This window comes from Malania oleifera, chromosome 2 (genome assembly GCF_029873635.1).
Source record: "Malania oleifera isolate guangnan ecotype guangnan chromosome 2, ASM2987363v1, whole genome shotgun sequence".
In the NCBI taxonomy this organism is placed as follows: domain Eukaryota; kingdom Viridiplantae; phylum Streptophyta; class Magnoliopsida; order Santalales; family Ximeniaceae; genus Malania; species Malania oleifera.
In genome coordinates, this window is record NC_080418.1 from 109,555,594 (window position 1) to 109,570,038 (window position 14,445).

At 37.2% G+C, this 14,445-nt stretch overlaps 1 protein-coding gene across 1 annotated transcript in view; it reads right to left on the reverse strand.

Moving 5' to 3' along the window:
* Window positions 1-212: 212 nt before the first annotated feature.
* Window positions 213-14,445, reverse strand: part of LOC131149616 (uncharacterized) — a 39,230-nt gene continuing 24,997 nt past the window's right edge. Inside the window, exons 6-10 of the mRNA XM_058100230.1 lie at window positions 12,046-12,196; window positions 11,122-11,188; window positions 2,069-2,140; window positions 1,843-1,908; window positions 213-497 (exon numbers count right to left, since the gene is read on the reverse strand). Coding sequence (XP_057956213.1) covers window positions 363-497; window positions 1,843-1,908; window positions 2,069-2,140; window positions 11,122-11,188; window positions 12,046-12,196 — 491 coding nt within the window. The 3' untranslated portion in view covers window positions 213-362. The remainder of the gene's footprint in view (window positions 498-1,842; window positions 1,909-2,068; window positions 2,141-11,121; window positions 11,189-12,045; window positions 12,197-14,445) is intronic.

A 14,445-nucleotide genomic window follows, 5' to 3' on the forward strand; every position in this document is an offset into this window, starting at 1 on the left:
CTGCAACTGGGATTTTGACTAGGTGCTTGTAATGTGAATATAGGTTCACAAGTTGACGGATGTTGAGTAATCTTACTGAAATAACTTCGTTATGTAAATGCTATAATCTTATATTCTTGGAAATCTTCATGAGCAAACAAAAATAATATTCGGACGGTAAGATTCCTAGTTTCCTAGCTATAATGAAGAAAGTGATTCTGGAGGCATTAGGATAATCCAAAACAAATTGCCCTTAGGAGCAAGGTAAGCCACTGCATACAACTTGAAACTTCAAAAAAATCAAGGAGGATACAATACAACAAAGAACGGATGCACCAAATCAGGTGTGTGCCTCCAATGAAACAATGGGTTTCAGGTATCTGTCATTCTATCTCTTTATCAGATCCAAAGTACAGGGTGCTACATACTGAAATGAAAATAAGTAAACATCCAAAAAGCCTACCAAAAGATGGAGCTATCCTTGATGAACCAATGGTCCATAATTGTGAGATGGCAACCTGAAACAAGAAAATAAGGATGAAGATTTACACAAATTTTAATTGTTTAGAACAAGATTTATATCAGGAAACATATAAGACCACTCTTGCGATGTTCCGCACTTACAGTGGGTACATATCAAAATATGAGAAACTGGCAGATGACCATTCATAGGGAGTACCTGAGTTTGAAATTTTTTTTTTTTTTTTTTAAATCTCCTCCTAAAAAGTCCATCACAGAGGGATTTGTATAAATGCCGATAGCTTATAGAACATACCCATCCCAACAATCCACACCACATCCTTCCAAGGAAAGAAGGAAAAGAACACAAAAACAAAAAGTTGCATCAATATCTCCAGATGCAGCTGTCTGCTAGTGTGCCTGTAACCATGTGCATGAAACCATGAACATGAGCGCTTAGAGAGTTTTAAGCTTAACTCATCATTTCGGGTACTGCACTCGAAAGCCCCACATGTCCAACAATATTGAGCCGTTAGATATGACGTTTCCTTAGAATTAATTCAAACTTAAGCAAGATTATCAAGATCTTACAATCTGAAATATCGTTTAGACTGTACAGTCAAAAGGACTGGAGAAACAATTGTTACAGGGAACAATTTCCTAAAATGGAAACTTGTTCCAAAGTTTGATTGGAGATCTCTTGAAAATTTCATCAAGATCCCTTACAAAATTAGGATTTTAATAATCAAAGGGAATGTCTGATCCTATTTTGTTATATATCAGTTGAAGTAAAAAGTTAGCAACAAACTTTGCATGCCATTTGCCTTAAAATAACACCCTCTTGTTCTTCATAAACTCCTATATCCATATCCAACAGCCTTTCCATTCCCACTACCACATTCTGCAAATCAAATGTAGCTTTGTTTTTTGATTTATTAGGTTCTGATCCTATTTTGTTATATATCAGTTGGAATAAAAAGTTAGCAACAAACTTTGCATGTCATTTGCCTTAAAATAACACCCTCGTCCTTCATAAACTCCTATATCCACATCCAACAGCCTTTTCATTCCCACTACCACATTCCGCAAATCAAATGTAACTTTGTTCTTATATTTATTAGGTTTCCTAACATAATTTTGATTATTATTTGATTGCGTCCTAAAATCACAATCTATAATCTGGATCACCCTTTCTATTTTCAGTTCCATCATCCCCCAGCTTCCAGCTCCCAAACTGATACCTATTTACTTATTTATTTTTTGCTAGGACCAAACTGATGTCTATGGAGAAACTAAAATAGACAAAAATTAGTGCATGCAGGTACAACAATTATGCTTCTAGTTATTTCATTCTGTTAACAAGCGAAACAATAATTTTAAGGACAGTGCTCACAGGAAGAATACCTCAATGTACTGAACATTTGTGACTCTACTAGTTTTCTCAAGATGGAGTCCACGTGCTAAGAATACCTGCAATTCATTGCACACATGTTTAGAAATCCATACAAAACCTCTCCTGACAACGCATAGCTACAAAAAGCAAAAGAAAGTAATGCTCCAGTGCAATGGTTCTTGCATCTTTTTAGGATGTTGAAAAGCATGCAAATAAAATAATAGTTCAGAATAAGACCTCCGCGAAAAAGGCCAATACACCAAGTACAGTCATGAGAAGAAATGAATAAAAACCAGGCAACACAAATTCCTGCAAAAAAGAAGAAAAAACCTCTTAGGGCACAAAACATGTGACACCAAACTGAAGTAAAAGACTGATATTTTGACTCTCAGATTTGCATGCTTACTTGAATAAAAGTGTTCTATTTTAATTTCTTCTTCAAATGATTTTCAATTTAAGCTACCATTAGAGTTAGATATAGTTTTTCCTATTAATTATTTGTTTCCGAACATGCTTAAGAATTTACTAAATGCAATATCTCAAGCTCTACCCACTACCCACTACAGGCCTTGTGTTGGCTCAGTCCCATTCATGTGATGGGATCCACCCAGTTTCAAAATCAATAAAACAAAAATGTGGAAAATCATGTGAAGGAATTGAAAGTTCAGAACCAAAGCATCGCATTTTCCCATGCAAGGGCTATATAATGTCTTTTCCAACGTTTGGTCAATTAAGGCTTATGCTCATCCAAAAAACTAAAACTAAAAAAAATACTATAAATAAAAATAAAAATAAAAAAAAGGGCTTATGCTGCGTGGCTTTGCTAGTTGACCGATTATTGCATGGGTAATTCATGCTTGTTTTGGTTAATGCAGGTTGAATAAAAGCAGCCAACAAAGGGGGCTGAAGTTGGGGCTATTCAAGGAAGAGGTACCTCATGGCCATGTGTGTGCAAGTTGCAAGCAAAAAAAAAGCCAAAGGGTGAGAATCTTGTGAGGGGTTTGCCATAGTTTTTCCTCTTCCACTTCCAAGGATTCATTGGTTCACAACTTGGGAGATAAATGTTGAGCTCCCTCATTGTAATTTTTCTTCTCCATGATAGTAGATTTATTCTCACTCTGTTGCTCGTCGACATCAGCCCACCTGCCCGCCAGATGGGGGGGGGGGGGGGACCAAATAAATTTCTTGTATTTGTCATTGTGCTATTTTCTTTTATTTATTCTGGTTTTATCTCATGCTTTTTCAAATTGAATGAGCATAGCCTAGAGGCCCAACAACTTGGCATTAAAATTGAGGCTTCCATTCAGCAAAGTATTTGACAGAATTTCTTGAAAGGAAAAGATGAAAGCAATGTGGGTAATCAATTTGAGAAACTTGATAGTAAAAGAAACTTTCAACTATGGAAGCCAACGTCCTAAAAGACGAAGGCGTAAGGTGAGACGTTTTAACCCTTAAGAGGCAAAGCGTAAGCCTTAAGTCATTGGGGCATAAGCTTTTTGAGAATTTTATTTAAGATAAAAACATGTAAATAAGTTATATTTATTTTAAAAATAAGGAAAAACTACGAAAATCATAAATTTAATGTAAAAAATTAAAAATTTATACTTTGCAAACTACTTGTTGGTCATTTAAAAATTGCTAACTTGAATACATGAGATAAATCATGACAAAAGATAGCTATACTATTACAAAGTTCAAACTATTTCATGATCTAGGATACAACTCAGTTATTTTGGAAAGGTTAAAAGGTTCAAGAGTTTTAGAAATCAACTCATATTACGACATTCCTTTTAAAAAAACATGTAGTTAAACTTTTTTACCAATTCCAACTTGAGAATCACAAACCCAAAATGCGTAAACCTCAACTAGAAAGGCACAAAAGGCCTGCCTTTTGCAAAATGCGTAAGCCTCGGCCTGTAATGCATTAGCCTTTTTTTGTTGGTATTTTAGATTGATCCTCAAGGCGTTTTAGGCATGTCTTGCCTTAGGCATGCCTTGCCTTGAGGCCGGCCTTGATTGAGCCTTTTAAAAGGAAGCTAAAGGTCCATGGTACAACTTGGGGAGTAGAAAGCCATGCTCAGTAAGCAAAAACAATAGGAGAATATGTTTGATGATGATTGGGAAGAGATGCACATAAGAGCAGTTTCTACAAACTGTACAATAGGAGAATGTTTGACAATGATTGGGAAGAGATGCACATAAGAGCAGTTTCTACAATCTGTTAGTTTCTATTGGATAATATTGTGCCCAAGAAAAGAAAGAAGGCAATTGCCAATTTATAAGAAATATCGGTAAACTTGTATCAAGTTAAGTCTCTCCTCAATCAAGTTCTCAATAGTTTGTAGATGAAAAAAGGTCCCAAGGTTTTAGATCACTTGAATTCTTTCAATGACATCCTAGGTCAATAAGAGGGCATTGGCGCTAGGATGGAATATGAAGACAAGGCAGTGACTTTGCTATGTATGTTGCTGCATAGCTATGATAATCTAGTCATAACCTTGAGTTACTCCAGGGAAGAAAAACCCAAGTTGGATGATGTGACAACCACATTTTTGGCCAATGAACTTCAGAGAGTTTTGGGATCGGTGAAGATGAAACTCTTAACAATGAAAAGACAAACAGATGCGGGAACTGTATATTTTGTCATCTTTCTATACCGACAATGAAAGACAAGCGGATGCGGATCTCCTCAAGAATCTGTTAAAAAAATAAACTAGAATGATAGACCTGTTTGTTGGTGTTGTGGGAAGAGTCATGTGAGTGAGGATTGTTGGTATAGAAAGACGGCAAAATAAAAAGTTCTACTCATGAAACATTAATGACAGTCATCCAATCCATCATATATGATCACATAAATCATAATTTAATTGTTATGATCAGCGTGATAATAATTATGTGATGATGGAAACAGCTTAAATTCTGAAGCGGAGGGAGTTTGTAGTGTCTAGATAAATGTATGATGTAGAGAGAACTCTTAAAAATGCTATGCAGATATTAACCCCAAAAAAGCTCGATTCCACTCTCACAATTCAATTCAAGAGGGTACAACATAATCAGCTAACATGGAACTAAGAAACTTCAAAATGTGCACCAGTGGTGATGAAAGGATTCCAAGTTGGAAAGTGTACAGGTTAACTGGTACCAGGTGAAGAATAAGGATGGTTTTCAAGTGCATGAAGAAAAAGATACTTTATAAGGAGAAGTGAAAGGTAGTGTTGAGTAATAAATGAAAATTTCAATTCAGGAAAAGTATACAATATATTCAAATAGGGAAGGGAATGCCGCATAGAACTTCTCTCCATCTAAAGCCAAGGTAAATTTTTGTGGGCAAGACAATAAGCGGTTTATTTTTCATTTTCTATTATCAAGGTGGAATCTGGGGGCCTGGTGCATGAACATGAGGTGGAATTTGGTGGCACCACATGCGTGTGAGGTGGAGATCAGTTGGATTGACCCTGTCCATGTGGTGGGACTGACCCAGTTCTAATTTATTAAAAGATAAAAATAAAAACATGTGTGGAGGAGTTGAACAGTTGGTCCCATGCATGTTTCAATATCTTTTTCAATGATTGGTCAATTCCAGGGCTTAATGTTGCAAGGCTGGAGCCTGGAAGTACATAAGGCCTGTCTAGTTGGCTGTCTATTGCATGGGTAGTACCAATTTGGACTGTAGGCACCAAAATCAATTGAAGGTTTCAGTTATCCTCATATGTTCAAGTATGCAGAAATAAGGGTAGAAAAAGTGAAGATAAAAACATTATCAACAACACTCACCCACCCCCTCAAGTGAAAGAGTTGAGGAAGGAGTTAGAGCTTTTCCTTAAGAAGCAAGAATCAAATTGTGTAAACAGGGGCTTTGTTATGAAATCGATGAACTTATCCTTAGTAGAAATAAAATTAAAAACTAGATGTTCTTCGCAACATGGTCAACGAAATGAAAATCAACTTCAACGGTCACGGTGCGAACCTCCAAGACAGGACAGGGCAAATAAGCAGGGGGAGAAGAAAGTGAGAAACTGAGCTCGCGCAATAAGGAGGATGACCAAATAGTTTCAATTGTGCTATCAGCACTTGCAATACTCTGCCTCAGTGAATGAGCAAGCAGTCATCAGTTGTTAGTGGGGGTAGAGCAGATCAGGCAAAGAGATTGTTGCCAAAAAAAAAAAATGGCAGTCACTGGTGAAATAACAAGCATCTGGGCAACTGGTCCAATCGGCATCAAAGAAAGAAGTATGAGTAGAGAGTAATAATAAGACCACAAAAGAGAGTGCTTAGTGAAGCATACGCTTGATGGCCTGCCAATGCTCATTGGTTACAAATTGATAGAGCTTATTAACAGCAAAGGATAACTCTGAACAAGGATGGCATGTTGCAACACACCAACACTGTGGTATTGTTGAAAATCAAAGAAGGAACTTTGTGACTCAGGCAAAGGTGGAGTATAGGAATTTTGATAGGTTTGGCACTCTCCATGTTGGTGGGCAGCGAAGTCCGTCCTGGAGATATTTCTCTTGATATAGAAGAATCCCTTGAAAATGGGGAACCATAGAAGTCCAGGAGATAATTCTCGTGAGATGGAAGAATCCATCGAAAATGAGGAACCTCCTCCACAGCAAGGGAAAAAAATGAAATGGACCTAGAAATTATCAATAGCCAAGGAATCATTGCCCATGACAATGCCATCATCCAGATAAAGTGAAAGTAGCATGAATCAACAAATCATCAGGGTTGGGCCATGCAAACATCCTTAATGAGAAACTTATGAAGAATATCCAATTGCCAAAGTAACCAAAGCATATATATAGCGATAGCAAAAAGAGTGCAAACTGTGGTCGCCTAAATAACAAGACTGAGAGTAGCATGATGGTTATGTAAGGAAACCCAGGATTTATTATGGAGTAGGGATTGAGAAGTAGGAGGCCGAGCAAGGGGGACACTGTTAAGAATTAGGACACACAGTGGAAAAGTGCAAGGGGAAAAGATGACAGGATAAAGATGAAGGGAGCATGACGGTACGGAAGCACGGGCAATTGGAGAAGTCGAACTTGAACGCAGTGTTAAAGAAGAGCACACATAAGTAGGAGTATACATACATAAATATGATAAGGATATTTGGGGGATGAAGAAGTGGGAGTAGAGAAAGCATGCTGTGGACATTTTGGAAGGAGACGAAGCATATGGATGGGTAGAAAGAGGATGGAGACTAAATGAAAAAGACAAGGGGGGTGAGGAGAAGCAGCCAACCCAGTGGCAAGGATAATTGCGGAAACTGTGAGCCATGGCATTGCAGAGCAGTGATGCTACATTGAGCATCTGAACTAGAAGCCAACAGAGTCGAAAAAAGAAAACAGGTTTCATTAAACTGAAAATGCAAGGGAACAAAGAGACGACTGGAGGGTTTTTCAATGCTGATAGCCATGATGAGTAGAGTAACCAAGAAATATGCAACATGTGGTACAAAAAGACAACTTAATTACATGCACTTTCCGGACTTAGAAGAGGATAAACAGCACATTCAAAAATTTGCAAAAAAAAATAATCAAGATCAATATGAAGAAGATATCACGGACAACAATGGTCCAATGTCAGGGTGGGCATGCATGCAGCGTCAAAATCAAAGTGCTAATTCAAGAGAACATAACCATGTGGGAGTAAGGTCAAGCCAGAATCCACAAAATGACAAATTTTGCAGTCAGTAGTACCATTTGTTCGGATAAATTATGCCAACTTTCTTAAAATAGGAATTTAACTTTGCATATTCAACACCCTAATCAGACTGAAAGGCTTTGAATTTTAAATTAAAATGTTGCTCAACCATAGCTTGAAAGTTAAAAATGATGGGATAAACATATATTTTGCAGGCAACAGAAAACAACTAAGTAAAATTAGAAAAAATATCAATAAACAAAACTAAAATTAGAACAACCATCAATGAAAAGAACAAAGAAAAATATCCACTAGAAGAAAGCATGGGAACAGCACGTCATGGTGTATACTTTCCAAAGGTTGAGAGATAACATGTTTCTTAGTACAAAAAAAAAAAAACATGAGATAACTTTCCCAATAAACAAGCTTGACACCTATAACCAGGGACCTAGCAAATAGAAGACCAAGGTAGCTGATATTGGGAATCAATTTTATTACAGAATCGAGAATTTGCATGACCCACTCTGGCATGCTAATCTTCAATCTTAGTGACGCCAGCAACAAGAAAATTTGATGGTGGGAGTGCAGTTCCATTCATTTATACAAGTTGTGTTCAATTGGTCCATGAAGAATAGGGACTAGAGTGAAATCCAAAGAAGCAACTAGCATTGTTAGCAATGAACACAAAATAAGGGTTTGACAATCGATGTGACACGCAAAATAGCGGATAAATGAAAGATATTGGAATGACTGGAAAAAGAAGAACTGGGTGGGCAATAGGCAAGTTTTTATTTTTATTTTTCTAAGTGGGCAATAGGTAAACCTTGACCATTATCAATGCCAATGTGGACTTGATTGGAACCCTTGTCGTTTTTTGAAATGCTGAGACTGGAAAGATCAGGAGTTACAATAAGAAGTCCTGTATCTAGTTGCAAGTCAACAATGGATGGAGATATCAAGAAAGCAGCTACACACACAAACACACGCACACAGAGTGCCTAGAAGAAGCTGTATTTGCATAGGAGCAAATGAGTGAAAAAGAAAGGGTTCATAGCATCGTTGACATTTGTCAGCAGTGTGGTTAGTTGTTTAGTCCACAAATTTGGCACATCCCTCTGAGATTACTCCAGCAAGCGATGCTACTGTTACTGCAAGGGGATCAGCCATAGTTACTTTTGACAGATTTAACCATTTTTTATAGCAAAATAAATTTAATAGCAACAAGAGAGAAGAGAAACAAGCAGAAAGAGGATGAGAGGTCTGCAAAAGAAACCAAAACCAAGAAAGAAAAGATAAACCTACAAATTAATTCAAAAACAAACCCCTTCCCACTATAATTTATAGAACACTCCCAACTACCTAATTCATGTTGGCTTTTTTATTATCTTACTCGTCACTCCCTTTGACTAATTCTGAGTATGCTAGGAGAGATTGTCAATAGGAAGGCTTTTGTTTAGAGCACCTCGTAATTGGATTTCATGAACCATGAGTTGCGCATATAACCCAAGGAACAAAAAAGGTGTGGGGCGAATGCTTATAGCAACAACATTGTAAAACTCTTCACCCAAATTGCAATAGAAAATGGCATTAAATTTGGCCAAAGAGATGACTTGCTGAAAGCTACCAATCCATTTTCAGAAGTTTTAGCACATCGAAAATACAGAGTAAATGATTTGTCATCTTTGCATAGCCCTTGCAGCCCTATGTGCAATTCTAGTTGTTGAGCCTAGAAGCAGCTCCAGATGCAAAACTTCATACGAATATGTAGCCCAAGAGCATATGGAAAAGCTTCCTCAGTTGGAAAAAGATAATAACCAACTCATGAGCATCTGGTCTTTGCGAAACCACACAAAATCTTGCAGGTTGGATTCAAGTTGAGAATTTTCAAAGTTGGCAATTTCTTTTGCATGTTCTGGTTCAGACCAATAAATGAATCCTGAAGGCCATGGCAGTTGAAGAGGGGAAGAAATTGCATCTTCCAAGACAAATAATTCTTGGGAGTTAGCATGATGGGAAAAAAATAAAAATGGTGCGCTTGAGTCGAAAGGTTTGTGTAGGACAAATAGACAATGGAGTAAATGATGTCGGTAGAAAATAAGGTGCAAGGAATGCAATGGCTCCAGCAGCAGTAGAGGATGAAGATGGAGAGATTGGGCCACAGCCTGGCCTGGCAACAAAATTTGAATTATAAGCAGCAAAATCAGTTGGCGTGCACTTATCCTTTGGAGTTCAGTGTTTCCGAGCACGTAGAAATATATACAATGAGTGACATGGATTTCAAATTTCAAAGAAGAAATATCAATAAGGACTGAAAACTGAAGATAAGAACAGTGTCCCCAACACTGCCAAGCTTGATTTGATTAACATGATTTGAAAAAAATGGAGCCAAGATGTGATGAAACGTGTGGCTGGTCATTGCGTGCTAATGGGTTTACAAAAGAGAGAGGTGTGTTATGGCTACATGTGTGTGGATGCAAGGAAAAAGCCAGAAAGTGTGCGTCTTGCAAAGGGTTCACCTTTGGTTCTTCCTCCTATACTTTTGTTTCTTGGTTTAGAAAGAGTTTGTCAATTCACAACTTATGGGGAGACAAGATAAGTGTTAAATGCTCTTGTTGTAGTTTTTCTCTACCATGATGGTAGATTTGCTCTGGCTGGATTGCCCATCAACTGAGGCCAACTATTAAACCATGGTAATTGTCTTCTGCTTATGCTATTTTCTTTAATTTCTTACAATTGTGTCTTGTGTTTTATTCAATTGATTGTAGGTGGCCTTGAGGCCTAACACCTTGGTCAACTTACTTTCTATAATTATGTGAAAGAAACATTCCGACTAATTATAATTGCATTATAATTGGCCCAGTTCCTAACATCTTAAGGTCTTGGTATATTTTGTGATATAACATGGTGCCAAAGCTCTGGCTTTGGAAGCTCCTGGTTTCAAGTCTTGTGACCAGTGCCTGTTTCCCCATTACTTTTGTTATAGTGCACTTTGTTTTGTGTATATTTGTGCAATTATTTAAGTTCAATTTGTTCACATCTCTGCATCCTATATGGAGATGTGTAAGGGGAGTATTAGATAGCTTGCTATCCATTGTTCAGTCCAATTCCTCATAGCTTACTGCTTTAGGATAATTGGAGATCTAACTTTATGTAAGCAAGTTACATGGCTCAGGCTTCCAGGATAATGACAAAGGTAGAATATCATGAGAACATTTGAAACTTGATAAATCAAATATGCCAATCTCAGGTGTAAATTTGTACACATAATCTTTCCAATGCACATATATAATAATATATCCTTCACTGAGTCTAAACTAGAGTTCTAGATCGTCAAGTCGATTATTAAATTTACATCTTGCTTATCTTCGATGAAAAAAAAATAAAAAATGACATTCAATATTCAGGTTATTATTATTATTATAGAGAGAGAGAGAGAGAGAGAGAGAGTGGTAAATCATTACACTAAACGCACTCACACACAAACTCCCCTTTGGGAAGTGAAACCATGGCTGTCTTTGTGGGGTTGAAGAGACGAAGCACTGAGCCAAAGTGCCATGCTGATATAAATTTCTTGGAGGAAGTATAAAATACTTTCTGATATTAGAACAACTAATCAGAATACTTTGACCATACTAAGAACTTACTTGGAAGGCAAATGTACATAATGCTGCTGCAGGGCTGGCTAGTATGCTAAATGAAAGCACAGTAAGCCTGAAATAAAGAGAGAATTTAGAAAGGTAATCATTTCTTTTATCTAAAAAGGTTTATTCTTTTGAAGAACAAAAAAAAAAAAAGCATTCCAAGACAAAACAAATGTGTAAACACAGACAGCTGCAAAATTTGTATCTTTCACTCATTTACATGGGACTGATAATTATATCAGCATTTGTGCTCTATTCAATATTACTATCCATATGATGTGTCTATTTAATTTTTCATAAAAGCTAAAACACCATAACAGAACATAAGATGTTCCAAGAGATATTGATGCCAACTTCCTAGATATAGGTTGGTTTCTTCATCCCAAATTATCCAAATTACTCCAATGTGAGCTAATCATGAGGGTTTACAGCCTAAGCACCAGCAAGCTAAAATTTCTCTTCATTTTATTTGCCATGAAATAGATAAGTAATTGAGAATTCAAAATGAAGCTATTACAAACCATGGATGTAATGGTAGTATTTCAATTTCAGTAGTTCCACTAGAACTTGTCAACATATAACAATAAAAATTGTATCGAAGGCTGATTATTAAAAAAGAATGCAACAACCAGCACATAAGGCTCCCATACCATATCAAGGTCTAGGGAGAAATACACGTGGACACTTACCTATAGATTTAGAGAGGTTACTTTCATTGCGACCTTATGGCTTGGGTGTAACACCCTTGCCATTAGGTCAAAGCTTGTTCTCTGACTCTTGATAATTGTAAAATAACAATTCTAGAAGAAAAATTACATTAAATTATTGAGGCGGTAATAGGATTAATGATAAAATATTTGTATCTTTTTTCCTTCTTTAAACAACAAAACTATATTTTAGATCTAAGAAGCAAGTCAATGATCTTACACGGGTTGATCAGATGCCTTTGCACCAGCCCTTATCAGACAATAGCTGATTCCACCAGTTATCGACGAAAATAAGCCACCTAAGACTGCATACGTGTGGTGGCTTCCTGTGACATATGAGCTGCTTTCTTCCCCAGCTCTAGCTAATTCTCCTGCATTAGTTCATAACTAGTGATGCACAATTTGAAGCCATGCTTAAAACAAGGAAAGATAAAAGGTGATTAGCAGTCATAAATTTGTGGCAGTACAACAACAACATGAAGTCAAGCCTAAAGTACCACCCTAGGTGGGTCAACTACATGAATCCTTCTCCGCCAATTCACATGATCATGGGCGATTTCCTCCAATAAATTAGTGGCAATCTTGACACTAAATAATAATTTTAATGTTTAAAAAACACTAAGTCAAGCTGCTTTAACTCTGATTTCTGTCACAGACACATCCAACTTCCTATATATTTATATAAAAACGAGTCCCACACCAAATTGCTGTACTTAATTTCCATTTTTTGTCTACTCTGGGTGTAGTGCCATCATTCTTCGTACACATGGAGGAGATGCCCTGCTGGATAGAAATTCAATTTGATCCTGCACCTTTCTCACTTTTCTATTGTGCAGTATCTCTATATAAATAAAGACATCATAGGAGTGATGAGGAAGCTAGAAGACAATTTGATTAATATAGCAGATCAAATATTGGTAATTCATGATGTGAATGAATGAAAAGAAACTTAACCTGTCATCTGAGGATAATTTTGTTAACGTGAGATTTCCAACTGATCACACAACACACATACGTGCAAACACACGATCTCACAGAGAGAGAGAGAGAGAGAGAGAGAGAGAGCATGATAGTACACATAGATTATTGTTAAATCTAACTTCTTTTGTAGCAATTTAGTTACTTTCTAATAAAACAATAGCATAAGAATACCCAAAACACATGAATGTCTTGATATGAACACATTGTAGGCTGGGGAGTCCATAATGCACAGGCTATATTTACACCAATGGCCTACCCATTTGACCCAAAACCTTAAGTACCAGTTCTTAGGCCCATCTATGTACATTAGTCACTCTTCCCCATCTCTCTTATTCGATGTAAAAATCAAAATAGGAATTTCAAACGATCTCCCAACTTGTGAATATTCTTGCACTCCTCCTTGGGTGGAAGCCATCTCCCTCTTGGAAGCAAGCCTAGTTCTCCAGAAATTGCTGAAGTGGATCTTACCAATGTATGTTACATGCCTTAGATTGCATTCCAGATGCCTCTCAAACGAACCCATCTAACCAGCCTAGATTATCCTTCTTAGTTTACACACTTGGTCCTCCAACTATTAGCATGTTGTGGCACCCCCATTTACGTTGTTAATCGCCTAATCATGAACCATTGGCTGTGAATTTTGATACAATTTTTAGACTAGGAAGTAGGTAGATGAATAGGCTACTAACTTCATCCAAAAGCTTACACCGTTAGGTTTTTGCCCATCCATGTATATCAACCACTTCTTTCCCTCTCTTATTCGCTGTGGGACATCCCCACAATCTCCCATCGCATGTGAGTTTCCTCGCACAGCCCTTCTAAGCGAAAACCATCTTGCAAGGAGGAGCAAGCCTAGTTCTCCAACAGTTGCTCAAGTAATCCTTGCCACCAAATCTTACATGCCTCATTTTCCGTGGATCACTCACCTAGTTAACTATTAGGACATTCCAAGAATAAGCTCTTAGACGCCCATTTAGGCTGCTACTCACCCAATCATGAACCATGAGCTCTAATATACTTGTTACCCCAAGGAGTCATCATGCATGAGCTATATGTACACATGAATGGGCTACCAACTTGACCCAAAACTTAAACCATTCATGTATATTAGTCAGTCCGCCCCTCCTCTTTTATCCAATTTGGAACAACTGAGAAGTGGAATTCGAAACGATCTCCCCCTTACAAGCCATCTACTACTAAGGAGCAAGCCCAATTTTCCAACAGTTGCTCAAGGGCCTTACTATCACACCTTACGTTACTCAAATTACTTCAGTCACACACTTGGTCTTCAAACTATTAGCATGTTAGTAGAATTAGTTTTCACACCCCCATTTACATTGCCAGGAACCATCAGCTTTGATATCATTCGGGGAGTCATTATGCACAAGCTACATGAAAATGAATGGGGCTTTTAGGTTTTGCACTCATACATGCACATTAGCCACTCTTCCCCCTCATCCAATGTTGGACAACTCATAAGTAGAATTCCCGACAACATAAGCAAAAGATTGCCATTGGAAAATATGTATACATGGAATAATTTTACAACATGATTGATGATAAAAATTAAATCAAAGAGAATATTGTAAAATGTCCAAGACATCTATTCCAAACATTTATATAAAAGGATTAATTAACT